General features: G+C 48.0%; 3 protein-coding genes across 5 annotated transcripts in view; 1 reads left to right on the top strand and 2 right to left on the bottom strand.

Annotated features, from left to right (window-relative positions):
• Window positions 1-115: 115 nt before the first annotated feature.
• Window positions 116-4,434, bottom strand: CTXN1 (cortexin 1). 2 transcript variants are annotated; one of them, XM_036736364.1, is made up of 2 exons: window positions 4,128-4,434; window positions 116-2,865 (listed from the first exon to the last, which is right to left on the bottom strand). In XM_036736364.1, exon 2 carries the CDS (start codon window positions 2,783-2,785, stop codon window positions 2,522-2,524), a length of 264 nt encoding a protein of 87 aa, XP_036592259.1. In that variant the 5' UTR covers window positions 2,786-2,865; window positions 4,128-4,434; the 3' UTR covers window positions 116-2,521. The 2 variants fall into 2 exon arrangements, with proteins under 2 accessions (XP_036592259.1, XP_036592266.1); XM_036736371.1 differs by lacking the exon at window positions 4,128-4,434 and adding an exon at window positions 3,791-3,814 and having other exon boundaries at window positions 1,619-2,865.
• Window positions 3,623-4,375, top strand: LOC118857336 (vegetative cell wall protein gp1-like). Its single transcript, XM_036768054.1, has one exon. The coding sequence runs from the start codon at window positions 3,623-3,625 to the stop codon at window positions 4,373-4,375; it is 753 nt and encodes a 250-aa protein (XP_036623949.1).
• A 1,438-nt stretch (window positions 4,435-5,872) lies between the features above and the next one.
• The window catches only part of TIMM44 (translocase of inner mitochondrial membrane 44), a 51,197-nt gene continuing 29,107 nt past the window's right edge, over window positions 5,873-27,962 (bottom strand). Inside the window, exons 8-14 of one of the 2 annotated variants that reach the window (XR_005009298.1) lie at window positions 25,421-25,513; window positions 25,097-25,221; window positions 23,295-23,345; window positions 16,455-16,544; window positions 13,970-14,080; window positions 9,556-9,737; window positions 6,955-7,018 (exon numbers count right to left, since the gene is read on the bottom strand). Coding sequence is in view for 1 of the 2 variants with exons in the window: in XM_036740584.1 (XP_036596479.1) it covers window positions 6,899-7,018; window positions 13,970-14,080; window positions 16,455-16,544; window positions 23,295-23,345; window positions 25,097-25,221; window positions 25,421-25,513 (590 nt within the window). In the remaining variant the exon portion in view is untranslated. Of the gene's footprint in view, window positions 7,019-9,555; window positions 9,738-13,969; window positions 14,081-16,454; window positions 16,545-23,294; window positions 23,346-25,096; window positions 25,222-25,420; window positions 25,514-27,962 lie in introns of both variants that reach the window. The other variant, XM_036740584.1, reaches the window with a different exon arrangement.

The raw sequence follows: 27,962 nt of genomic DNA, 5'->3' as shown, positions 1-27,962 counted from the left end.
CCTTCCAAAAGACGGAGGAACAGGGGATCAGAGATGAAGGCGATGACGGGAATGGTTTTGTTCCACCCCCCACTTCAGGTTTAGCAGGCCCTTAACACACTGCATCTCATGGAAATAAGGGGTACAAAGGTGTTTATTGTAAGGGGGATGGGAAGCAGATGGGACTGGTGAATTTATAAGACAGTAGCACTAATATGCCAGGGCTGCTAGGTTCTGAGACCCTCTGACCCTCTGCAACAGCATCCACAACAGGGGCTGGGGCAGAGGAGTAGGACTGTATGACCCAGTCCTGGTTTTGGAAGGGCACAGGGATGGGGGAGCGGGGGAGGGAGTCTGGTGGTGGCCAGAGCCGCATGCGAAGTAGTTGATCAGCATAGCCAGGATCAGAGGGACGGAATGTCAGAAATGGGACGATGCCCTAGACATCCAGCCCAGCCCCTTCTCCCTCATTTTATAGTAGGGGAATAGACCCAAGGTGTGAAAGGTCTATGCCCAAGGACACACAGCTAGGTGCAGAGCTGAGATTTGAACCCAGGTCTCCTACCTGCCACTTCCCCACTACCCTATTCTCTCATTCACCTTGAAGCTTTTTTTCTACCTCATCACAAAAACCACTCACACTCAGGACAGGATGATTTGTTATTTATTATTTGGGCCTGAGCTACGGCTGCTGTGGTGTTGTCCCTGTCCGCTGTCCAGCTTTCCTCCCCTTCCTCTCTCCTACGTTTGGCTTGTACTGGGTTCGTCTGCTAGCTGTAGCTCAGGGGCGAAGTCTGAATGAGCTGCTTTGGTCCTAGAGCCCAGCCAGGTCGGGTAGGGGCTCAGCACTTGCGGGAACTCATTAGTAAATCCTGCATAGTGGGGCAGGGGTGTTTGGGGTAGCTGGCCAAGCACCAGCCCTGAATGAATAAAACACCCTACAGTAACCCAGGGGGAAGAGGCCCCCACAACCTTCATAAGCTTCCATGCTTTGAGGGAGGACACAGCAAAGCCACAGGAGGAACGTATCAAGGATATATGGGCTTGGAAACAGATCAGGTGGCCAAGAAGCTGGGGACGCCATTCTAGGCAGGGAAATGGTAGGAATGAAGGCACAGAGGTGGAGAACGAGTCAGCCTGTGGGGTCTGGGAGAGCAGAAGGCCCCTGATTGGGGGTCAGGAGACAGGCTTGGAGGTTACTACAGTCACAAGAGGAGAGTGCAGTAGGGGCAGAGAGGGCGGGTTGGCCACACTTGTATCAGCTCTCAGCTAACATTCCCTCCACCCTGGGGGGATGGGGGTGGGGGTGAGGGTGGGGGTGGGAAGGGTTAGCCAATAAGGGTTTGGGGTTGACCTGCAGCTAGCTATAGCCTTGTCAAAAAAAACCCACAACCAAGTCTAATTTGACCCATCTTGCATCATCTGCTGCCCTTCATACAGTAGGCATTCAAGAAGTGTTGAGATAGGTTCAATTGTAGTGCCCTGCACAGCCATACTTTCTCCCACCGCCCTGATGAAGCCCCTCTGCTCAGGATCTCCTTGACCAGGAAGTCAACCACTGGAAAAGGTTAGAAGCTTCCAAGGTTAGGAAAAGCGGGCTGGGTTGGGCTGGTGGCACAGTACTTTGCACATAGTAGGTGCTCACCAAATGCTTGTTGAATTGAGGGAGGGGCCAAAGTGCTAGGAGTGGGGAAGGGGTGGGGTGTCTTGCTGAATTTCTCTTGAGGTTCTGCAGTCCCAGTCTGGGGGAGGGACATCAGTCCTGAGTGCTCAAGGAGAGTGGCCAGCCAGCTGTCATGAGAGGAGGGAGGTCAGCAGGTCAAATGGGCAGAGGAAAAGAAGGAGGATGCAGCATCCAGAGCTTTGACCATCTGTCATCAGGTAGCAGGCGGGATAGGTGCAGGTGAGGAGGCAGATGAGCAGCCACCATCCTGGCCAGAGGAACTCCCCAAAGCACAGGAATGGGGGACCTGCCTCCCAGAGCTTGCTCACTCTAGTGTCTCCCTGGTGGAAATGGGTGGGGAGAATGGTCCACTCCACTTCGACAAGCATCAGCTGCCAGACCTCAGGCCTGCTCATCTTGTGCCCTCAGGTGGGGTGGGGGGTGGAAGGGCAGAGTGGATGTGAGAGCTTAGGAGCAGGAGTCTGGGTTACCCTAACATCTGGACCCAGGACAGGTCAGGCTGGAGGTGAAATATGGGTTTGAGAAGGGAGGTCTAAACCAGGTTTTGGGTCAGGAGAACCAAAGCTTTGAACCTTGGGTCACAGGCTAGGCCAGGTGGGAATCAGGGGATCTGGATAAGGAGAAAAGCCTGTGGTTAGGCCAGATGAGGTAAAGTGGTGTGGGGTGAATTTGGGGAGCCCTTGACCAAGCTGGGATGCAAGAATGGAGGTGGCCCTGGGCCTTGGATTCTAGGCCAGGCTGGGGATGGGATAGAGACGTCAGGGTAGGGAAGAGAGAGGGCGGAATCTCAGGGCGGGCCTGGGACAGGGGCTGAGGCTGGGGCAGGGTGGGTAGGTGCGGGACCCTTCCGCTTTGCCCTCACACCAACGCATAGTCGAACTGGCCCCTCTCTAGTGCCTCCTTGTGGTCGGTCCAGGACGAGGCAGGCATGCGGCTGTAGGGGTCCAGGAGGATGCGGACGCAGCGCACCATGAGCAGCACCAGGAACAGCAGCAGAAAGAGAACAAAGGCGAAGACCGTACGCTGCTCAGCGTCCAGCCCCGCGGACCCCCCGGTTCCCCCTGGCCCTGGAGCCCCTGCCGGGGACAGCGCCTCGTAGTCCGGAGTCCAGGCGGAGCTCATGGCTCCTCTGGCAGCTCACATCGCCTGTCTGCCCGCCTCCCCCTCTGGGGCCACGACCGGGACCGGACTGGCACAGAGACCTGGGGGAGAGGGAGAGAAGCCACAAATGGCTGCCACGCCCCCGGTGGTCCCCCTCCATCTCTGTCTCACTTCACCCCCTTCCTCACTTAGTCCCCAACGCCACGGCTCCCTTGAATCTCCAACCCGCTACGCATCCTACACACCCATCCCCGCCCCCATCTCCCTAATCTCACCTCCTTCCCACTCTGCTCCACAGTCATACACCCTCATCTCTGTCTCTCATTTCCTCACTACCCTCCTTACACCCCCAGCCCACCTCCCACCTCACTTAAATTGTCCCATCCCACCCTGGTCCCGCTATCCCCCAAACACGTCCCGTCACCTAATCCACTGCTCCCCCCCCACCCCAGTTATCCCCATCTAGCCACCACCACACACCTCGGTCCTTGCCTAGACCCAGAAAGTCCAATTTTACCTCACTTCCTTCCAAACACCCCCAGTCCCTGGAACCTCAGCACACTTTCCTATCACACCATTTCCATACTCCTCCCCTCCTCGCCCTCGTACACCCAATTTTACTTTGGTTCCATCCCCCATCTATTCACCCTCACTACCTCCAGCCCCTTACCCCCTTACAACACTTCAAACCCACGTCCCCACCCATCTCACCCATCCCGCGACCTCCTCACATCCCACGCCAGTCTACACCTCTTTCCCTATCTTTAAGTCCACCCACCTCTTACCTGCCCACGCCCGTGTACTCCCTTCTCTACCTCCCTCTCTTGCCCCCTACCCCAGCCCTTGGACTCGGTATACATGAGGGAGGAGACGAAGAACCTGAAGAGCTCGGCACTCCGATCCTCATCTCGCCCCACACCACACCCTACACCCGCACACCCCAGCCCCCAACCATCTCCATCCCCAGCCCAATCCCAGCCCAACCCCAGCCCAGCCCCAGCCCAGCCCCAGCCCAACCTCACCTACCTGGGGGCTGTTTCCTTTCCCTTGCCTGCCCCAGCTATCCCAGCCACCCCAGGCTGCGCCCACCCTCCCGGATGCCCGGGGGCCGTTGCCCACCTTCTTTCTACCCACTCAATCCTCCAGCCCACGTGCCCCGGAGCCCCTAAACCCTGTTCGGCCCAAGGTCGCCCCCTGTCCCCTGCCCCTTCCTTGTCACCCCCGCAGCACCCCCTTCCTCTTCTGGGCTGGGCCCGCCCTTGCAGCCCCCTCCCCATCTGTGCTCGCCCCCAGCCCTGCTTCCCCGCCCGGGGCTTCTACAGCCCCACCTCTGCCCCCCGCCCCCCACAGTCCCCTCCCTCACCCAGGGCTGGGGGTGAAGGCGTCTCGGTCGGTTCCCTTAACCCCGCTCGTCTCCGCTCCTCCTCTTCGCTCTGCCCGCGTCTCGGTGCGCTCAACCCGGGATCAGCTGGCCCTGCCTGCCCTGCCCCTGTAGACGGAGGAGGCGCAGCCCGAGCCGCCGCGGCTGTTCCCATGGCGACGGAGGCGGGGCCGCCGCCAAGAGCCCCAAGGAGCGGGGGAGGGGGCGCTCCCCATCGCACGGCCCCTTAACTCTTTGCGGGCCGGGTAGTCTCCACCCCAATCCTGTAGCCTACGGGTAATTTAGCCCCTCTCCTCGGCCACTCCCCCTCCAATACCTGCTCGGGTTTACCGGAACGGTCCTGCTTCCCCCACCTTAATGCTGTAGATCCTAGCTATTCCGGACCAAGCCTCTCCCTCCCCGCTTCTACGGTTCCCAGCCTTCTCTGACAGACCCCTCCGCCCCACCCGTCTGCAGGCGAACCCAACAGCCCCTAGCCTAGACTGATGGCGCAGTGATGAGAGCGCTAGGCATTGAATTGGAAAGACCCGAGTTCAGAAATCCGACCCCAGAACCTTCCTAGCTATGTGACCCTGGGTAAGTCACTTCACTTCCGGTCTGCCTCAGTTTCCTCGACTGTAAAATGGGGATATCAGCACCTCCCTCCGTAGTAGGAGTTACGTAAATGCATATTCCTTTCCCTCCCCTTCTCCCTTCACATTGAAGCGTGTTATCTCATTTGATCCTATCAGGGAGATCCTAAACACATCTTTGGTTCTAAAATTCACTCCCTCTCCTGTCCTGCAGACTCCATCTCGATTCTGCCCAGGCCCAATGCCCACCTCATCCTAGGGCCCCAGATGCTGGAGGTGAGCAGAATGGGAATGGATAAAGATCTCACCCTTCAGCCACAAACCCTACCCTTATCCCTTTTAACCTCACACTCACCCCTTACTCCCTAGCATAAGCCAGGTCAGGGCCACAAAGTGACATGCTTGGGGTCCCACCACTCTTCCCTCTGCTCAGGAAGGAGGGGGAGGAGAGGAGAGTTTGTTCCCTCGTGTCCAGAACTGTGTCTTCTCCCATTAGCGTGGGCCCACACCTAACTGACATTTGGAACCTTTTGTGCCCAGTAATTGAAATCATCTTCCATGGCCAAGGAAGCACACTGGCTTGGCGTAGAGGTTTATATATACAAAAACACTTTTCTCTGGGGAGGGTGATCCCCTCTGTGGCCTTCCTGTTCTGGATCCAAGGAGATTCACACCGAACCCTAAACTTCTTCATATCCAGAAGCAGAACCATATTCCCTGAGACAGCACAGGAAGCTCCAGGAAGGGTTTGGAGTTAAGGCCTCTTCTGCCCCTGGGTACAGGCCAGTGACTTCCTGTCCAACCTAGGTCTAATCTGGCTTCCTACCCTCGAGGCTCAAGCCATCCCATCCAGGGACTAGATCTTCCTCCCCAAGGCTGGCTGAGCCAGCCCAGCAGGGATGGCCTGGCAGTCTCACTATGGCCTGGCCCACTGACCCCATTCCTTTCTCAGCAAGCTGGCTCTGTTGTAGGGAACTAGACAATGAGTCCCAAGCCTCCAGCTGCTGTCTCTCCAACTGCCTTCAAGTCCTGGGGAAGTCTGAGCAGCAAAGTGCTTATCCAACACACTCTACTCCTCCCTCCCTTCCCCCTTAGCCTCCAGGTTGTGGCTGACTCACCTACCCCCTGACAGCCCAAGTAAAATCAGGATCCATATCTGCTATTCATTTTGGTATTTTATTATTTTCAAATCTTCAGGCAGTATGTACAGAAACGAAAGACATTCAGGTTTTGTTATTTTTAAAAAGGCTCTAGAACGACTTGGCTGATCTGATGCCACAGATGGAGGCATGGGGGTGGGGGGGAAGTACACCCCTTCACCAAAGAAGAGGAGGGATAACGAGGCCAGAGAGGGAAGGAGCCAGCACCAGGCTCTGTCTCTCAAGGCCCCTCCAAGACAGGACAGGCTGCCAGGTCCAGGGGAAGTTGTATGTATGCAGGTGGTGGGGTTATAGTTTTTCCTCTCTAATCCTCTTCCTCCCTGAAAAACAGGACCAAGCAGGGTACAGCTGCTCCCCTCCGCCTCCTCACAAGGACTTGTGCTTCACTCATCACCCCCAACATTCCCCCTGCCCCACCCCCATAACTGCTTCAGCAAGCTTTGTGCTTAGGGACCTCAGTTCACTTCAGCTTTTTGCTTTTGGATGAGCAGCTCCTGGGCCTGTACAGGACTTTTGGCACCCAATTTGGCTTCTCTCAGTTACTAACCAACTGGCCTGTGGGGGGACGGGGGGAGCAGGAAAGGTCTCTAGATAGCAGGCCAAGGCAGAGATACTCCCTGGATCCACCCATTGGGCCCAATGCAGGAAAGAGGGAGAGAACAGTGTATCAGGCCTCAAGCTTCCTGGGGGGAGGAGGGAGGGGTGATCTTCTGTGACAGTCTTAACCTTATAAACCTGGGACCCCATGAGTTACCCTGTTCACAGTCACCATGTCCCCAACACCACCCCTCCCTTGCCAACTGCATTCTCCGAGGGGAAATTTCTCATGTCCTTATCTCATCGAGTACCCAGTCTTTCCTCTCCCCCTCTTTTCACACTGGATCCTGGAAAGAGGAGGGGGAGGGGGTCACAAAGTACCCTGCAGGAGTCAAATGGTCTTGCATCCTGAAGCTTCTGACAGCAGTGGGGCCCTCGCTGGGAGAGCAACAGAGCATAGTCCAGCAGGTCCCCAACATTGTCTTCAGAGAATCTGCTCTGTGCTTGAGGCAGAAATGTCCAGCAGCCTCCAGGCTGCATAGGGGTTGAGCTCAGTCTGGTCTCTACAGAGGGCCCACACGTAGAGCATACGCAACACTTTATCCTGAAGGAAAAGAAAGCACAGTCAGAACAGGAACCTCTCCCAGAGGGAAGGATGAGCTCTGCTCCAAGCACCTAATGTTCTGGGGGGGTCTACAATTTCATATCCAAGTGGCAGGTGCTGTGGCAAAAACCAGCTTGAGTGGACCAGTGAAAATCCTACTGTTGTAAAAATGGAGCCCCCATGAGACCTGAAGGACTGTTGTGACAGATCTTGGAAACTTAAAAGAAATTCCAAAATAGTCCAACCTGTAACCTAGTAGCAATTCTCTCTATAGCATTCTCTTTTTAAAAAAATATTTTATTTTTTGTCCAATTACATGTAAAAAAATTTTTAACATTAGTTAAAAAAAATTTTGAGTTCCAAATTTTCTCCCTCCTTCCTTCCTTCCCTCCCCTCCCTTCTCCCTGAGACATTAAGCAATCTGATATTGGTTATACACGTGTAATCATCACGCTACAACATTCTCAACAAATGGGCATCCAGTTTCCACTTGAACACCTGTAGCGATGGATACTCATTCTAGGACAGCCCTTCAAATCGTTATTGCTTTTCAAGGTTAAATAGGCCCAATGCCTTCAACGGATCCTTGCTATGGCCTGGGAAACCCTCCCTCCTGGGATGAATGGAAGTGGTATCACCAGATATGCAGAGGATACAAACCTCTCCCACCTAATGAAAGAGCACCCAAAGGAGAATAAAGCAGAGGAAGATTTTGCCAGGTTGTGTAAGCAGGTACAAGGGTGGCACGTGAGCATCAGTGTGGACAAACATGATATTGTGCCTTTAGTGAAAATGATCCAAGGTATGCTGGTATGAGGTATGAGGTATCAAGGTATGAGCTCTCAGAGTAACTGGGTTCTGCAGTCTCAGGAGCAATAAGCCCCAAAGGCCAGCAAACACAAAGGGGAAGGAAAGAGACAGAAAGACTGCCATGAGGACAGATGGAGCCCAGAAAGGAGAATCTAAAACCCCTAGACATCATTTAGGTTAGATACAGGCTGAATGAACTTCATGAAGAGAACAAAGGCTGAAACTTAGAAGAATCAGAACCATAGAATACCAGAGCTGGAAGGAGTCTCGGACATCATCTAGTCCAACTTCTTCATTTCAAAAAATGAATTAATGCATATGAAAAGCCAAAAGTTCATCTGGGGACATCCAACTTGTTACTAGGAGAACCAGGGCTCCTTACTTTGGGTTCCTATATTCGGGAAAACAAAGCAAGCTAAGCTCTTGCCAGCTTCCTGCAGGCAGTGATACAGCAACAGCTCCAGGGGTGAGGAACTTGCAGCCTTGAGGCCACGTGTGGCCCACTAGGTCCTCAAGTGCGGCCCTCTGACTGAATCCAAACTAAACAGAACACATCCCCTTAATAAAAGGATTTGTTTTGTAAAACTTGGAATCAGTCAAAAGGCCATACCCGAGGACCTAGAAGGCCAAATGTGGCCTTGAGGCTGCAGGTTTCCCACACCTGGTTAGACTAACTTATGATCTACAGTTCCATAAGGGACAAGAAAAAACCCATTTGGGATCACTGTAGAGCACAGCCATAGAGAGCACTACCCACATCAACCTTCTGCTTTCCTACCAGAGCTAGACCCCAAGGCCACACTCCCATCACCCCCCTTGTGCTCCCAAGTAGAGCTACTGGAGATTTATCATACATAATTTACATCTGGCTTTCAAGTCTGGCCAAGGCCCAGTGAATTAAATGGGTTTGCTGTTGTCCTGAATCACAGATCTAAGAGCTGGACTGCCAAATGAAGAAACTGAGGATCAGGAGGTTAAATGGCACGTCCATTCCTTTGTTCTACCTATCTCCGGTTACTAGAACGCTCTCTTCAGTTACTCCACCTGGGCACACACCAGGGACTCAACTCCCAAGAGAAACACAGAGAGCCTATGGGGCTACAGATGTCATATGCCCTAGTCAGGAAAATGGAAAAACTGAGCGTTCAACCAGTACTACTGTAGCAAGTGGTGGTAGTGAGAGTCGATCCTGTTGTGTCTAACCTGACAATGCTTGGTCCTTTCAGGTGCTCCATTTGGTTTTGTGGATGAAAGGATGCTGGCCTCTCATGCACTTGGTTTTCCAGCCACACTGGCTTCCCTGCTGGCCTCTCTCAGGGGATACTTCATGCCCTGCCCTGATGCCTTTCAACATGCCATCCCCCCTCAGCTCTGCCTCTTGGAAGCCCCACTTTCATGTGGGGCGTCTTCCAACCCCCTCTTTTCACTTTATTTCCTGTACAGAGTCTGTATTTATTTGTCTATGCACATGTTGTTGTGATCCCTACTAGGATGGAAGCTCCGAGGGCACAGGCCACTTCCTTTTTTGTCTCTGTATCCCCTGTACCTGGATTAACGTTTGCTGAAATGAACTGGATTTCTAGTCAGTCCTTTAAGGACTATGGCTCAGGGAGCATGGTCACAGGTGCTGAACATACAAATCAGACAAAACATCCTGAAACAAAGACTTCTGAATTCCTAGGATGCTGAGGGAGGATGGAGGAGACGGCTCAGGGCAAGACACTCACCAGACAGGAGCACACTTTGTTCAGTAAGTGCCCATAGCCATGGCCTCTCTGTGCTCTGGACCCTCCTTACAAAGAGGGTGTTCAGCAAGGAGTCTAGGAGATTAACCTGGGAGATGGCACAGTCTTGTAAAATGGCATCCCTGGGGACAGAATTCAAGGAACTTGGAACGTGAGGGCAGACACTGGAGGAAAGAGCCAGAGAAAAGTCCCGCTTCAGCCAGCTGCTCCTTCTCAAGGCTTTGCACATCTCCCATCCACCAATCCCTGTTTCCTCACATCCTCCCAGCAGTTCTCAAGTGAGGGGCCTTGAAGAGAAGGCAGATTCTCTCCTCTTCCCTCTGCCTCTCAGCAGGTGTCAGACAACAGTGGAACCACCCCTAACACAGTCTCTCTCCTAGAATGACCTCACACTGCCTTCCCCACATGAGGCTGTTCTAAGAACAGTGCCAGGATCTACTACTGTACTACTGGACACGCAAGGTCTCAGAAGATAGAGCAAATGTCAGAAGGCTGCTAAGTGGGCCGTTGGGGAAACCTGAGTCCAAATCCTGCTTCAGACTTACTCTGTGACCTAGAACAAGTCACTTAACTTTTCCTTGCCTCAGTTTCCTCACCTGCAAGAAATGGGAATAATAGCACCCACCTCTCAGGGTTGTTGTAAAGATTTTAAATGGTATTTGTATAGTACTTTGCATATCTTAAAGCACTATATAAATGCTATCATTATCATATCATTACTATTAACAAGAGGGAGTATGGTGTAGTAGAAAGGCCAGAAGTGGCAATCAAAAGGCCTGGGTTCTAATCCCAACTCAACCACAGTCTAAGTGGGGAAGTTCACATTTCAGGGTAAGGGTGAGACTAAATCTTCCAACTCAGAGTCACTTATGCTTTCTGAGTCTGGATTTTTTTACCTATAAAATGGAGTATAATAGTCCCTCCCTGTCCTACAGGGCTACTGTTTAAAGCGAATGAGAAGGTACATCAAGGGCTGGAGTGGCCAGGAATTTTTTCATTAAATATTTGATAAAAGTCTGCTACCCAAAATTCATAAGGAATTGACAAATTTGTCAGACTAAGAGCCGTAGACCAGAGATCAAAATATGTGAAAAGTTTTCAAAAAGAAATACAATCAATAATCATTTGGAAAATTTCAATATTGCTAAAAATCAGAGAAATACAAATTAAAACAACCCTGAAATATACACTTAAAGCCATCAAATGAGGGAAGGGATAACCAATGCTGGTGGGACTATAGTGTGACAAGTATGCTAATTCGCTGCACATGGGACTGTATATTGGTTTAACCATTCTGGAAAACAATGTGGAGTTATCAAGAAAAGTTATGAAATTGTTTGTACCCTTTGACCTAGAGATCTCAGGATCCAGTTTATTTCCCAAGGAAGTTACTGACAGCAAAGCTCAACAAGCCCAATAATTTTCAGAGTGGCCTAATTAATATGTGATCACAAAGACTAAGGAAGTACAAACTGTGGTATATGAATGTAATGGACCATAAAGAATGAGGAAAAACTTGGGAAGATGGGTATGAGTACTAACAAAGTAAAGAAGGTAAAGCTGAAAGAAAAAGAGAAAAATTGGGTGCTTTTGCTAAACCGTTTTCAGGAAATGTACTTTCAGGGGGCTGAAGGGAAATAGGCCGAGCATTTGTTGGGAGGTGTCTGTTGAGACCAAAAGTATTGATGGAAAAAAGAAAAAAACCAACGTAGCTGCCAAACCTCCCTCTGACGTCCCCTAGAAAATGTGCCAAGCTCCAGAATAAAAGCTATCGCTGATGAGAGAGGCCAATTGACTACAGGGGCAGAGAGAGGGAAAGCGGAGCCAGCTGTCTCAATGCTAATGTGGGGTAAGGGGCAACAGCTACCAACATGCAGGCACCTACCAGTATTAAAACCTTCATTCCTCATGAAATAGAGAGGCGATTTACCACCCTGTTACTTTTGTGACTTTGAAGAAGTCACAGTCTCTTTGGGTCTCAGTTCCCTCATTGGACTAGGTGACCCTAAACAATTTTGTAGCCCTAAATTTTATGTCTTCTTTGGCCCCCTCTTGGCCTCTGCCTTGGTTCATTTCCAGCTCCTTCTCTACCCACCTCTACTTGTCTTCCAGCTGCTGTAACTAGAAGGACCTAAGCCTTCTCTCACAGGCCTGGCAGTGGCATGGATCACTAACCCTGGTTTTCAGTCCCAGGACTAACCCTGACTCACTGGGAGAGGCCAGTTCTTGCACCATTCCATCAGCCTCAGTTCCACCTTTTGTAAAATGAGAAGGTGGTCCCTTCCGGCTCTAAAACTGCATAACCCTATGATCGATGAATGTTCCAGGGGATGTATTTCAGTTTGCTAGAGTTAGTAATTACTACATTTCTACGGCACTTTGAGGCAATACTCCAAACATTATCCTCATTTTATAGAAGAGGAAAATGAGTGTTGGACCAGATGGCCCCAGAACTCTTCCTCTGCTTCACATCGAAGATCCTTTAATCACAGAGCTACTAAGCATATGAACTAGGATTATGGATCTGTCATGTGCCTCCAAGCCCAGGGCTCTTCCAACACTGCCACATGCTGCTACTGAATTGGGCAAATGGGCCTAGAACATCCTCACTGCTCCCCAGGCTGTAGCCCCACTGACCAAGCAAAGCTGCCATGCAGCCTCAAGCACAGTCTGAGACCTCATGAGGGGATGGGCACCCATAGCAGAGCTCACTCTGAGAAACATGGAGTCATGGAAACAGAATGCTTCATGAAGGACAGGATATCCTTCTAGACTTCTTCTAGGTACCAAGGCCTGAACATAATCTCTGCTGCCTAAGAGGGTACTGTGCTACTCTGAGTTTTATCTGACCCACCAGCTACTGGGAACCTAACAATTTCATTTCAGTTTCACTGTGAACATAATGAAATAAGAGGTCAAGGGATAAAGGAAACTGATGGAGCCTGACACCAGGCTATACGGGCAGAGATCCTCAGATGCCAATGTCAAGCTAACTCACTTTGAGGTACTGTTTTATGTGGACGACTTTTTGTTACAGAATGCAAGGAAGGCCCCAGAACAGACAACTCCAGGCTTAGGCCCAGGACCCGACCTATGAGGGTAGAACAGTAAGGGATGGGACTGGTAGATGACCCTTAACTCAAAAACAGCTACTGTTCAGCTGGATCATTCTCTCCAGGATCCCTGAGATAGCATGATCCTCTATATCTTGGGATTAGGCTCAAATCAGCAACTGAGGTGTATAGTTAGGGATGGAAGGAAGATAGACAAGGAAGAGGAATGAGACCCTATCCAAGGCCCTGATGAAGCTACAAGCAAACCAGAAGTAGAAAATCTAATCCCCAAAAGTCACTAAGGTCTAAGTTGGATGGAAACCAAGGTGCCAATAAGGGCTTCTGTGAAGCCCAAGCTGGAGTGTTCCCAAACCACATCCCTCCAACCCTCAAAACCACCTTCCCTGGGCTGCTATTATCCCCAAACCATATTTCCTACAGTCTTAGACAAAGGTAGAAGCCCTCTAAGAAAAGCAATTGAATTATTTTCCCAGAGATGAAAAACCTAAAGGGGCACTTCATATGGTTCGGACAGGGAGAATCCATGGTAAAAAGGAACCATTTCCAAAAGTCATCAAATCAGAGGGGAACTCCAAGCACACTAAGTGGGGTCTGGGGCAGCTAAAAAGGAGAACTCGGGTCATTAAAACATGTTCAGGCATCAGAAATGATGTATCTTCTCTGGAAGTTAAAAAAACACAACCAATGTTTACTGTGGAAAAGTGAAGTATAGTCCAAACAGGTGATGGGGGAGTAGACTAGCTGACTCCTCCTTATTAACGGACTGTTAAGATCCCCCTTGCGTTTTTCATGGGGCAGCTATTGGAAAGAATCTCTCAAACACTGGAGATAGCTCCCCTCCTAAACGTCATCCTCCCTGCTGAAGCCAGGCCCGAAACTATAAGGAGGCTGTGCTGAAGAGAGGAAGTCCTTGAGAAAGGGGTGCTGAGTGAGTGAATGGGACATCTGTCCCAAGAGAGCACACCAGAAGGTTGCTCATTCTTTCTATACCTGGCTCAGCTGCACCAGAACAAGTGAGGGGCCATGAAGCAATAAAGCCAGAGTGGCCAGTCCTCCCTGGCTACTACTTACACATGCGGTCAATCATCCATGAAGACCCACTGATGCAATCTGAAAACCAGAGGAGCTCCTGCCAAGGAGCTATACTAGGGTCAGGCCTGGGCACTAGGAGGTCACTACAGCCTACATGGATTCATTGGATAGGGGGACGGTGATGGTAGAAAAAGCCTGGGATTTGGGAAATCAGGAGATCCAGGGTCTTCTGCCTCATATGAACAATATCACGATCCCCATTCAGTCCTGACATTTACACCTTCACTTACCGGGTCTCCTTCTACCACTTCCCCTTTGGGGTTCCTGATCACCATCACCAGCTGTGCCTGGAACGTGATAATTAGTACCGGTCCCTGCTCCATCATCTTCCCCATTGCCAGCTGCAGTGAAGGCAAACCAGAGTAAAAAACACACTACCAATGGTTTTTTCAGTAATGAGAAGGATCTAGCCTTGCTGTCATAGTAAGAGACAATGTGGGAGAACGAAGCAATTGAAACTCCTTCTTGTTTCCTGCTCAGTTACATAGAAATCAAGATAGTGTCTTTGTTAAAGGACTACACAAACAGCCTGCCCCTTGACCAGCCTTTGCCACATCATCAGAAAGCTTCGGGCAATGCTGCCATGATGCTCTCTCCCAGGGACTTTCAGACTCTCTCTTTTACATACTTCACAGTGACAACTTACAAAAACACTACATCACCCCTTGGTGGCTCAGCAGGTTTTGTTCTGCAAAGCCCTCCCCATTAATCTTTCTTATCTTGAGCTTCAGAACACCTCTCTCAGCAAATTCGTTTCTGGCATCCACAACCCCCAACCGGATCCTCAGTCTGAGCACTGAAGCAGCCAGCACAAGCTCTCAGTCTTGGCTGACAGGTTCAGGGAGAGGACATAGCCCTGAGCCCAGCTCACACTCTGGGAGGATTAGGGGGAGGGCATGCCTATACAATTGGTTCTGCCGCCCCTTCTAGGCACAAGAGACGTTCCTGGGTTTTACATGATACCTCCAGCCCAGGACCACCTCTCACTCTCCAGTTGCATGCACCAAGGTCAATGACTGTCACGCCTTTCCAATCACCATTCATGAAACTGGATTTCCCTCAGTTCCTGCAGTTGAAGGGTTAATGAGAATGACTGAATTTTCTGGTACATTCCAAGGAAGTGTGGTACTAAAGGCAAGCCATTTTTCAGGGCTGTCCATGACCTGTAAGCAGAGTCAAAGGCCAGTGTCCTGAGGCACTCAGGGCCCTGTGGCCTTAGAAGTAGGCCAGAACTTAGAGGTTCTGGGTCCTGGATGCCTAAGGCCTGAACTTGGATCAGGTCAAACATATCTATAATCTTCAGAAATTAAAAAAAAAAATTATTCAAAGCTCCTGGTGCTGAACTTCATCTGCCAGACACAGCCTAAAAACATTATTCCAAACCCCTTAGAACAGGTGCTCTTAGCCCAGGGCTTAGGAACTTAAAAAAGCTTTTCTCTAGGGTCTTAAGTGCCAAGATCCAGCTGAGCTCAAGTACTTGTGAGGAGGGGTCACAAGCAGGCTTGGCTTTCCCTACCCAACTTGACCAATTTTGAAGTGTTTCCTCTTACACCAAGTGGCAGATATCAATACCTGGGAGACAAAATGCTTGCCCTGTTCCTGATCTCACCATTGCCAACCCCATTTTAAGCATTCTCCTCTTCCTAGTAGGCCATGACAAATCCAAAAGAGGGACAGGGCACAGATAGAGTTGCCCTCATTTCAACTGATATGTGTGGCCCGAGAGAATGGACACACAACCCTGAGTTGCATCTGTCAGTTATGAACCTGTAAACCCAGGCTGCCTGCCACAGGAAAAGCCAGTAGCAGGACAGTCACAACTACACTGGGTAAGCAAAGACTAGACTGTAACGTTTCAATGGGCCTCTGTACCTAGGCCAGGCTTGCCAGGTGGAACCAGGTCCTCAAGGAACCATGGTGCCTCACCAAAGTGCAATAGAAGATACTTTTTTATAAGAAATGGGCCCAGACACCCCTTGCCTAGCAGCTGTTATTCTGAAAGCCAAGTTATTCCTCTTTACAATGCTGAGATCAAGTTTGCTGGTTTAAGGGCCCTTTAGGGACCAAAGGCTGAAGCTGTAATCATTACAGAAGTCCTAAATATACAAGCCCATGGAGACTGAGGTAGCAGATCAAAAACCAATGTAGGAATTGGAGCCATAGGGTGGTAGAGGGGGAAACTCCCCTAATCCAACTCTTACCTAAGCAAGAATCCCCTCTATGACTTCTCTTCACAAGTTAGCCTAGAATTCTCTACCTCCCAAAGCAGTTAATTCAACACCGGGCAGCTAATTTCTTGGTAACTTTTCCTTACAGTGGTCCCAAATATGCCTCTGTGCAACATGCACTCATTGCTTGCATTCTAGAGACATAGAGTCAGTTCCTATCCAGGCTGGTAATTTGTTTTATGATTGAGGGTAAGTCATTGGCCTTCTTCCAGGCCCCATCCCACTCATCTGTAAGACAAGGGGCCTGTCCTAGACCAGCTATTCTTAACCTTTTCTGTTTCATGGACCCTTTAGGAAGTCTGGTGAAATCTATGGACCACAAAGAAAGGCAATTACATTGAAACAGTTGTCAAAATATTAAAAACCAAAAACAAGTCCACAAATCCCAGGTGAAGATTCCCCTGGGCTAGAACATTTCAAAGGTCCATTTTAGTCCTGTGAGTCTAGCTGACTTCTGCACAGCAAGGAGAAAACTTAAGGGACTTACATCAACATTACTGATATCCAGAACCCTGGAATGGAACTGCAGGCCCATGGATTTTGCCTGGTGAATGGGATGAGCCACCTGATTGTATGTCTGCAAGAAAGGAGATACAGGTGAGACAGAAGCAGGATCACCATCACTTCAGAAAAGTGGCAATCCGGAGCAAGGCATAAGTACTTCAGTTGGGGGGCAGGGGAGCTGCATAGAAGAGGTAGGCAGTGAAGCAAACCCTGTGACAGCCAGCCAGCATAAGAGAGACCAAATAAATTCAATTAGACTAAAATCAGTACCACTTGTCTCCTTGTTCCCCATCTTAACCTCAAGCCTGCAGGTATCTCATTTCCCCTGACAGCCCCCAGAGTGGCCTGATTTGGGGTCCAGACTCCTCTTTGCTCTGAAGGCAGCTGTTGGGAGTGAGAACAAGAAGGTGTTACATGTATTTTTCTCTAACTGGAATTCAGTCTTATAAGAAGCAAGGGTTCGTCTTACATGCTACTTTTAAAACTCCCCTCAGCAGCCTCCAGCCCAGCAAGAGCTTCATTGGCATAGTCATCTTCTCTCATTTTAACAAAGATATTCAGCCACCTTAGCCAAGCCCAAGCCTCACACAAAGCATCTTGTATTAGTCACAATGCAGAGGAGGGCTTCAAAGGTCTGACATCTCCTCCTCTGTTTTCACCCACTGTTTATGAGATGAGTACAGAGCAAAATTAACCAGAAGAGATTTGAAGTTGCTTAATACGAAGAAGCAGAGAACCAAGGTCGAGTAGGATGAGATACAGGGGAAGGGGGTAAGAGCAAATTCTGAGGGGGTGAAGCTAAATTGGGGAGCCTGAAGGTTGAGGGCATGGGTCATGCTGTAAAGCATCAAAGAACTGGAGGGAGATTACTGGTGATAAATGGGGGAAGAGGTATGAACTAAGGTTTCCCTGATTTCCCTGTATGGGGCTAGAGTTAGGAAAGCCTGGTTTCAAATTTGGCCCCAGACACCTTCTAGCATAGACCCTACAAAAGTTGCTTCGCCTCTGCCTCACTTTCTTCATCTGAAAAATGGGGCTATTAACGGCACCCAACTCCCAGGGTGTTGTGAGGATCAAATGGGATAATAATCGCAAAGCTTTTAGCAGTGTCTGGCACGTTGCTGTTCAGTCCTGTCTGACTCTTGTGACCCCATTTGGGATTTTCTTGGCCGAGATGTTGGAACGGTTTGCCATTTCTTTCTCCAGCTCATTTTACAGATGAGGAACTGAGGCAAACAAGGTTAAGTGACTTGGCCAGAGTCACCCAGCTGGTAGGTGTCTGAGGCCTGATTTAAACTCAGGAAGATGAGCTTTCCTGACTCCAGGCCTGGAACTCCATCCACTGTGCTGCCTAGCTGCCCGTCTGGCACATGGTTGCTATTAGGCTATCCCACTACAGTCCACCCCTCCCCCCAACCCTTTCCTATGCTGCCCCTGCTATCTGGAAATGAAGACAAACTCATTAACCCTCTTTTCCCAGGGGAATTGCTATCAGTTTAAATGAATTTTTATGGATTTTGAGTCAACTATGTAATCACTTTGCAACTAGGGAGGTAAACTGAGGGGGAGTAGGCTCTCAGGATTCTGAGAACACAGACTACCAGGATGGACATTTGGCAGGAGTAGGCACCTGAACAAGATCAGATTCACAGACTTTGTGCATCAGGACCTAGACATGTTTGAGTCCTGTACTTTAGGGCGCTGTCCCTTTATTTCTACACATCCCTCCTCCCTGAGTTTCCTTGCCTTCGTTCAAGTCCTACGCTTCCTCCTGGTAGGGGAGGTGATACTGTTCTGAAAGGCTGTCCCAGCAGAATGTAAGGGCTGGCAAAGTCCTAACAAGCTGGAGAGGCTTTGAATAGGGTCTTGAGGACACATGAAGTTTGCTGTCTGAGGACCAACCAAGCTAAGTACACAGTGATACAGTGCCAGGTTGGTGATGAGGGGATGAATTCACAGCCACAGCAACTTCACCAAGATGATCAAGGTGCAGAGGGGCTCAATGTACCCTGCCAGAGGGTGTGTACCCACTGACAAACATCACAGATCCTCGAAGCGGCCATTTCCTTCCTTGTTTTAGCTATGCAGGTCCTCTCCCAAGTAGCCTCAGCAGATGGAGATGGACTGGATGCATCATGTCTGCACTCTGCTGGGCTGGTCCTCAGGTGCCCAACTCATCTCCAGGCTGATGACTGTTGCCCTTCTCACTTAGAAAATAATCTCAGAGCTTATGCTCCTGCTGGCTTTTAAGGACACAGTGTCATTCCAAGCCACAGTGGGGAAGGGGAAGATGTATTCTGAAAACCCCTATAAATTTTTTGTGGATAAAGAGATTAAGTAGGGTAGGCTCAAAGGTGGGGACTGGAAGCAGAGGAGTGGCTGGAAGCTAGTCACAGAACATGGAAGGTACAGGAAGGCCCTCTACTGGTTGTATCTGGTGATGACACTCACAGATCAGATGTGGAGCTGCAGACCCAGTGAGAGCAGGGCTCTTTCCTTCATGGGGCTTTGCTTTGCCTGATGTAAAGATCCTCTCTTCTGCCAGAGGTATCTGCCCAGGAAATAAAGGTGCCTTGATGGTGAGGCACCATGAGGGCCAGAGAAGACTGGGCAGGGGAAAACGCAGCTTTCACAAAACTAGTCTAGATCCTGAGAGAGAGACATGCCCACCTGCTTCTTCACTCCAGCACTGGCACTTCTAAAGCACCTCTGTTCCAAACATGGTACTGGGTACTGGAGACATGTGCCTAGTTCCTGCCCACAAGGGCTTACATTCTACAAGGAGAGCTTACTGACTAGCTGAATGACAAGGTCAAATCTGTGCTTTAGAAAAGTCACACTGCCAGCCCCAAGGAGGACAGACTGGAGTGGGGAGGAGGAAAGATCACTTAGGTACCTGTCACAACAATCTGAGTACAGGTAAGAGGTGATTGGAGAGGATAGCTTTGTGAGTAGGGAGAGGGAGACAGAAAAGAGAGAGGATGGAGGTAGAAATAACAGGATTTGGAAGCTGCTGGGCAAAAATAAGGAGTCCAAAGATCACTGATGTTACAATCCTGAGACACTGAAAGATGGTTGTGCTCTCAAGAGAAATAAACAAATTCAGAGTTGGGGAGAGCTGGGGGGAAGAGAACAAGCTCTGCTCTGGATTGATGAATCTGAGCCACCTCTTGGAATATCCACAAAGGATCAGGAAGTAGAAAGAGAATGATGATGATACAGCAGAAGACAGTGAAAAGTGGTCAGAAGTTTGAGGAGAAGCAGTGACCCAGAAGCTAAAAGAAGAGAGGGTGAGGGGTGAGGGGTGACGGTGTCAAGGGGTTAGGAGATCTTCAGCAACCTGAGAGAGAGAAGTTTCAGCTGCTGGATGAACAAGTGAGACCAGACAGCTTTTTCTAGGAGTCTGTTTGTGAGCATTCTCTGATGAAAGGAATGCTAAAGACCTCTTTGCCCCCAAACATCTGCGATCTCTGGAACGGAGTCCACAGATTCGATAAGAGAAAAACACCTATTTCCCCCTCATCATACATACTATGAACAGGCTGAGGTCTCCTCCCTTGATTTAGTCATCCCTGAAGCTACCAGGCTATGTCTCTCCTCCCTTTCACAGCCTACATCCTAGATAGCTGTCTACACCTGCTACCTCCATTTCCTCTCTGCTCTCTTTGTAACCTGACTTCTGACCTTATTGAACTGAAACTATTCTTCAAGGCAACCAATTCTCTTCACCACTAAATCATGGCAATTTGTGACAGTGCAGAATGCCTCTCTCTCACTGACTGTTCTCTCCTGGTTTTCCTCCCACCTGTTTGTTTGTTGGCCCTTCTTAGTTTCATCCGCTTGATTATCATGCGCTACCCCCGGCCACAAATCTTCAATCTGCATGTCTGCTCCTAATCTCTTTACTTAGCTCCCATCCCACACCACTACCTGCTAAATCTGTCCACCTGCATATCAAGGAAGTACCTTCAATTCAACTTGCCCAAAGCAGACTCATTTCCACTCCCACATCTGTCCCTCCTCCAAACTTCCACATTTTTGTTAAGAATGCCACTATTTTTCAGTCACTCAGTCCCATGCCTGACTTTTCCCTGTATTGTTGACGCTGTCTCCACACAACCAACCTCTACGTCCTCACTAGGTCAGGCTATTGAAACAGTCTCTTAATTGATCTCTGCTTCTATGGTCCCTTACCTCTAATCCATCCTCTACAATTGTCGAAATATTTAAAAAACACAGATCTGTCCTTGTCACTCTCAACTCAAAATTCTTCGGTGGTTCTCTATCACTTATGGGACAAAATGCAACATTACTGAAAGTTCTCCACACTTTGACTCTCATCTGCTTTCCAAAGCTCATTTCATATTACTTCCTCCTGCCTGCCCCAGGCTGCCCTGTTACAACCCCGAATTTCAGAGCTGAAAGGGCATTGAACCTTAGGCCAATCCAACCTCAAAAAGAATTCCCACTAAAAAGAGATGATAAGCAGTCACCTTCAGTGTCTGGACCTTGGCATGGTATCTTGCCTGTATGTGGGATATTCATCCTCCTCACTTCCATCTGTCTCTTGGAATTCCTAGCTTCTTTTAAGTCTCAGCTAAGGTAACACCTCCTACACATCAGGCATTCACTGATCCTCTCAGCTGGCACTGCTCTCTCCCTCTTGAAATTATTTTATATTAATTTTTAAAAAATATTCTGTTTATTTACCCATGTTCCCATCATGTGCACCAATAGAATGTAAGCTTCTTGAAAGGCTGTGCCAGCAGGATGTAATGTCAGATCCAAACAAGCTGGACATGTGATGCCTGCTGAGGACCAACCAAGCTAAGAAGAGCGAGGAATGTCTCCAGCATGTCATCTACAAAGGCTCAGAGGGGCTTGTCCACACTAACATACTATGCATCCTGGAGCAGTCATCCCTTTTCTGCTTCAGACATGCAGGTTCTCTCCTGAGTAGCCCCAGTTGATGGTGATGGGTGTGTCTGCCCTTTGCAGTGTTGGTCCTCTGGCACACAGCTCATTGCCATGTCAATATTCCAGGTCTTTCTGTCTTCTTAGGAAAGACTGTAAGGGGCAGGGACTACTTTGTTTTCTTTGTAGTTTCAGCATCTAGCACAGCACATTACATACAGTGGGTGTTTAATAAATGCTTGTCTGCTTGAAACTAAATTATGTAATAACAGTCCTTTAGAACTCTCCTTTGGCTATTATCATATAAAGTTCCATGAGGGCAAGAGCTACATTTTTACATCAAATTTGTACCTCCACCAGTGTTGGGAACATAGCCCTATATACCAATGCAGCTTAATGTTTGCTGAATGTAAATTAAACCACCCACTCAACAAATGGAGTGCTGCGTGACAACTGTCTAGAACATATATGCAGTTGGAAAGGCGGGGCCAATGAGTCAGTCCTTCAGTATACTTAATGTGGAGTGGCACCACAGATGGACAACATGCTGGGCCCAGAACTGAAGGAGAGAAAAAGGAACTGCATGGTCCTTTTAATTACTTCACTTTAGTCTATGACCCCAAATCAAGTTGTTTTAGCAACAATATTTTTCTGATGATGCTACATGGCGATGAATCCTGGAAAATTCCATTATTTAAGGAGTCAAAACATTGGGTGATGTAAAAGGCAGTCCTGAGAAGGCTGCAGTGGGCCTAAGAAGGATTCAGCCTACTGCTGGAAGTTTCAGTCAAGGAAGCAGGACTGGAAAAGGTGGTTCAGTCACTAATTAAAAGCAAGGGGTAACAGATGGTCAGCACAAGGGCTTCCAGGGGTAGGAAACCTGCAGCCTCAAGGCCACACGTGGCCCTCTAGGTCATCAAGTTCGGCCCTTTGACCGAATCCAAACTTCACAGAACAAATCCCCTTCATAAAAGGAATGGCATTCACAGAACCTGGGGAGGTGCCCAGCATGCTGGGTAGATATTCTATGGAGACTTTATGGCTGAAGAGAATAAGGCATGGGTGGGTTAGAGAACATATGAGGCTAGAGGGTGGACCCACAAAGGGTGTAGGTCTGTGGAAGCCTTGTGGATAGCACTGCAGGAGAAATAGGAATGACAGTTCTTCTCAAAGAGATTAATCATAAATGGGTTATTATTGTGACTGTTTCATTAGAATTTATAATTTTGTCAAAATGCAAACAGTTTGGAAGTCAAGGTTTTGTCTGGTATTTGATGTTCGAGTCTGCTAGTAGTAAAACCTGAGAAACCTAAAGGTCACAGATGATGTGGCTGCAAGGCATCTTGAAGGCCATCTAGTCCCACCCGCATGGGCAGCAGTGACAGCCCTGACCAGCACTCATCTAGCCTCTGCCTGAAGATTTCCCATGATGGGGAGGCTCACTCCATTTGGTGTCAGATGGCAGGTCCCTTTTTTGAACAGCTCAGATAACTGGGAAGTCTTCCTTACACTGAGCTGTTTATCTGCTTCTGCACAATTTCTCATTGCTGCTCCAAAATCCCACCACCCTCTGGGCCCATGCCAAGCCAGTCTAATTAATCCCTTTGTCCTCCTCAACAGAAGAGCCCTCCAAATGCCCAAAGGCAGATCTCACATCTACCCTAAGCCTTCACTTCTCGAAAGCTAAACAATCAAGTTTCTTTACCTGATCCACCACAGGACCTGCTTGTTGGCTTGGCAGGCTCTGTCCTGTCAATGTTTTCCCCTGTAGTGAGCTCTACACTTCTCTTAATGCAACCTAAGATCGTGTTAACTCTAAAAAATCCCCAACCTACCACTAGTCCTTCACATTTATTTAATTTTCCAAAATGTTCTATAAAGTCCAGAAATTAAAAATGTGAAAACTTACTGCTTCATAGCACCAGTCTTTGAGGATATCCAGCTCTCCAGCAATCATCGCCTAAAAAAAATATGAAAAGTGTGAGCTGGAACAGGAGACTTTTGGGGAAGCAAGCCTGCAGGAGGCAGCTGCTTGAGTGCAAGTTTTAACAACAGAGCTGTCTCCCCTGTCTCCGTTGCCTCCCCCGGCTCTCAGGAGCCTCAACTGAACGTCTGGAGGCCTAGTACAGCTATTAAATTACCAGGGAAAGTTTTTAGCCAGGGAGTTCTTAAGAGCTAGATGAGGACTGGGGTCAGGTGGCTATGGTTTATGTACAAAAGCCCTTCTCCCCAGGCTCTTGTGTCACCAAAACCTTGTCCATTCCCCCTCATGCTCAGTTGTGGCTTTCACAAAAGCTAGGGGATATCTCAATAAAAATCCCCTTTCTTACAAAGCTCAGGCAAGGTCTGCCAGGGTGTGAAGCCACTGGGGGAGGTTTTGGCCTTCTCATCAATGGGTCACATAATAAATGAGTCTACAATCCCCAGACACTTGGGAGTACAGACCAGGTTGTGTCTCTGTTTACCTTCTGTGGGTGGTACTGGGCAGAGGACTATCCCAAGTAAACTTTGATAGACAGATAAACTGATAGATATAGAAACACACTCTCTCTCTCTCTCTCTGACAACATGAGTTGCAGCCTAATTAATCAGAAAAGCAAGGAATACCCAACCAAATTCCAGAAAGACACACATCCTGACATAACACACAACCCCATGCCTCCTTTATCATTTCTATTTCTGGTAGCAAAGCTCCAATCAATGAAGCAGGTCATCAGAGCACATATGCTTTGTATCACACAAATGGTCAGATTTCAGTTAGTAAGCAAAGGAGAACTGGAAGATTTCTGTCCTAAATGTACCAACAAGATTATGGAGGTTAGGGCCTGCAAGAAAGGTAAGTGAAAGCAAAGACATCACTATGAGAACAAATTCGAAGAGAATGAGAAAAGCCACAAAATCTCCCTGCAAAATGAATCTTCAATACCAGAGGGGAGGGGAGGCCTGAGAACAGAGCCCCTGCCAGGGGCTGCTTTTGTACCATCTTCCCAAACTACCCTAAATCGCTGTCCAAAAGGTGGGAACAAGGGGGAAAAGGGAGCTAATCACCCACAAATTTCCTTCAGCTATGCCTAGAGAGTACTGGTTGAATGGATGAATGAATACGAAAAATGGCAGAAATGTTCAGAGTAAGAGTTCAGCAGCAAGTCAAATTAGGAGCCAGGAAACCTAGCTCTAACCTCGAATCTAACCCTGAATGTGGCTTGCCCAGGTCTTAATCTATCGAATGGCATGATCATAAGATCCACTCACTATCATCCAAGAAAGTCAGAAACTTCCTAAAGGAGGACTAGATCAACACTATCAGGACTCCCAGTAACGCCCCAGTTTCTCAGCAGGTGACAAACTCTCCTTGCCACTCCATTCCCTCCTCTCCCACTTGCTAAGGCAGGTCCCAGGACAAGCCAGGCCAGGGCTTTCATTGATCAAACATGAAATGCAAAGAGATTAGTATTCTGAGAACCTGAAAGTCTCTTTCTAGTCAGGGATGGGATTGGGATGAGCCTCATCTGTAATCAGCTAAAGCTGAGGAATTAAGAACAACGGCATGCCTGATGGGTTTGCTACGGAGTCAAAGGATATTGATGGCCTAGGCTCATTTCTGTCCAATAGGTTAGTGAACATTCACTGACAGCCCTTCACAAGAAACTGAAAATCCTGAGAAGCAGAAATGCTGGAGAATTGTTGAGGGGCTTCGCATTAAACACCTACCTCTAGGACGTTGGGGATGATATCCTGTTCACATTGCTGCAGAAATTTGTCTTTGTCAAAAGTTGGATCCACTTTGAGGATTTCAGTCAGAACTTCAGACATCTCTGTCTTTGAGAACAGGCCACCTGATGAATGAGATTCTGTGATCAAATCTCAGGGTCCCAGCCCCAGTGGGCTGCTATGCAACTGACCTCCCAACACCTGGCCCAGCACCCACAGATTCTGGAAGCTTCCTCTTTCCACCTGCATGGCAGTCTTTGTCATGCGTCTCTGCAGTGTGCTCACCCCTGGATCCTGGGACCTGTGAGAGGGTGGTTTGCTTACCTACTAAATCAGTAATCTTGTCTGTCACTGCTCGAGATACCCGGATGACGATATTATCACTTTCATCATATTTCATCTTCATCTCAAAGAATCCTGAAAGCAAAGCAGACAGTAGAACCTGTGAACAAGCCTTTTATTTTTATTTCAAAAATTCATTCTAACCTTAGTTACTGTCAACACAAGCATCTAAAGAGAATAAAAAAAACTTGAAATATTATTGATCATGACACCATAAACTTCCTTCTGTAAAGAGTTCATAAGTGTACATGAACCTGAACAAAATAGCAAAAATATTCTACTTCTTTTTTGAATGCCTTGTTCTGTGTACTCCTTTCAGGTTTCAATAGGTCTTCTGAAATTATGCTGTTAAGCGTCTATCAAAAACATTATGCCATTAAAAGAGATCGTATCAGAGGACAGGCTCTCTTCCTGTGAAGAACTTTATACAGAGGACAAGACTTGGTGAGAGGTCAGCAAGGAAGAGGATAACCCCTCTCAAGTGGGTACCTGAGATTACAGTCAAATGCTTGAGGAAGCACTTTTAAATGGGGTCTTGGGCAAATACAACCCGTAGAGCTTCATTCTATGTTTCTCCCAATGCAGACAGATGACCTCTCTCCTGAATCCAAATTCCACATCTCCATTAGGCTGTCTCCCAACCCAAAGTCATCTACTAAAACTGCCCTCTGTATCAACAGCACTCTCCCAATCAGCTAGATTCAAAAGCTCAACTCCCCTCGACTTCTCCTTCCCCCTGATGCTCTGTATCCTGTCAGAAAGTCCTGGTGACCTGACAAAAACTGCTACTCTGCACCTTTCCTATATTCCTTTGGGCCTGCTGTTTAAGGTTACCTAATCAACAAACATTTATGAAGGACCTCCTTTGTGCCAGACACTTCTCATGTCTAACACTTCTGCCTATAAGAGCCTTTCAAATATCTAAAGCCAATCTCCCTGGTACATTCTCTCAGGAAGGTCCTAAACATGCCGCATTTCACTTCCTGCTCCCCAGCTGAACTCATATCCTCAGTACTAGAACTAGGATCAAATGGACTCTTTCACTGAATATCAAAGTGCTACAGCAAACTCCTCCCCTATGTCTCCATTCACTAGGACCAAAGTGTCCACCCCTGGTTAGCACTCCCCTGTTTGTGTGGTTTCTTCCATGAGTATTGTTTTTATTTGTACCCCAGAACTTAGCACAGTATTTGGCATATGACAAACTTTTTCATTCATTTACTTTGCAGAGTTCAGGGAAGCATATACAAATGTGGTGTAATCCATCATCTAAATACCATCTAATTTCCAAGTGTAGGGTCTCATGTTCTATCAGATCTCTGGACCCTTCTTCGTTAAACCCCTCCACATGATCCCTCCCACAGATGAACTCAAATAAGACCATCTACAACAGGTGACTTCCTCTCCCTTTAACCTCCTACAATCTAGATACCAACCTTTTATTTCACTGAAACTACCCTCTCCGAAGTTGCCAATGATCACTTAATTTTCAAATCCAGCAGCTTTTGCTCAATCCTCATCTTTCTTGACTCTTCAGTGGCCTTTGACACTATCACTCTCTTCTCTTTGATAATCTCTTTTCTCTAGGTTTTCAGGACACCACTCTCCTTGTTTTCCTCCTACCTCTCTGACCACTCTGTCTGTCTTATTTGCTGGATCCTCACAGGGGACACTAAGTATGGGTGGCCCACAGGGTTCTGTCCTGGGCCTTTTCTTCTTCTACTTATCACTTGGCGACCTCCCCATCTCCTATCAAATACAAAATCCTCTGGTGTTCAAAGCCTTTTTTAAAAAAATTAAGATTTTTTTTATTTTTCACTTTACAACACTCAGTTCTACATGATTTTGAGTTCCAGATTTTCTTCCCCCCTCCCCCCTTCCTTCCCCAAAACGGCATAGAATCCTATGTATCTTCTACACATAACTTCACATTGAACTTATTTACACAATAGTCAAGTTGTAAAGAAGAATTATGACCAACGGAATGAATCATGAGAAAGAAGAAATACAACCAAAAAAAAAAAAAAACAAAAGAAAAAAAAAAGGAGAGGAAATAATTTGCCTCAATCTGCATTCAGACTCCATAGTTCTTTCTCTGGATATAGATAGCTCTCTCCATCATGAGTTCTTTGGAGCTGTCTTTGAACCTTGTATTGCTGAAAAGAGCGACATCTATCAAGGTTAGTCATCACAGAATCCATGTATCTGTGGTTGTGTATAATGTTCTCCTAGTTCTGCTCTGCTCACTCAGCATTATATCCTGTAGGTTTTTCCAGGTTATTATTATTATTATCATCATATCAGCAACAAAACTAGCACAAACCATATGATCATCTCAATAGATGCTTTGAAATACGACACCCATTCCTATTAAAAACACTAGAAAGCATAGGAGTAAACAGAGCCTTCCTTAAAATTATAAACAGCATCTACCTAAAACCATCAACAAGCATTATTTGTAATGGGGATAAGCTAGATGCATTCCCAATAAGATCAGGGGTGAAACAAGGTTGTCCATTATCAT

This window comes from Trichosurus vulpecula, chromosome 1 (assembly GCF_011100635.1).
Source record: "Trichosurus vulpecula isolate mTriVul1 chromosome 1, mTriVul1.pri, whole genome shotgun sequence".
NCBI classification, from domain to species: Eukaryota; Metazoa; Chordata; class Mammalia; order Diprotodontia; family Phalangeridae; genus Trichosurus; species Trichosurus vulpecula.
This window is presented reverse-complemented; position numbering and strand designations above follow the sequence as displayed.

Bases quoted from the DNA above. Each gene is read 5' to 3' on its own strand.
- CTXN1 (XM_036736364.1), bottom strand. From the start codon at position 2,785: ATGAGCTCCGCCTGGACTCCGGACTACGAGGCGCTGTCCCCGGCAGGG.
- LOC118857336 (XM_036768054.1), top strand. From the start codon at position 3,623: ATGAGGGAGGAGACGAAGAACCTGAAGAGCTCGGCACTCCGATCCTCA.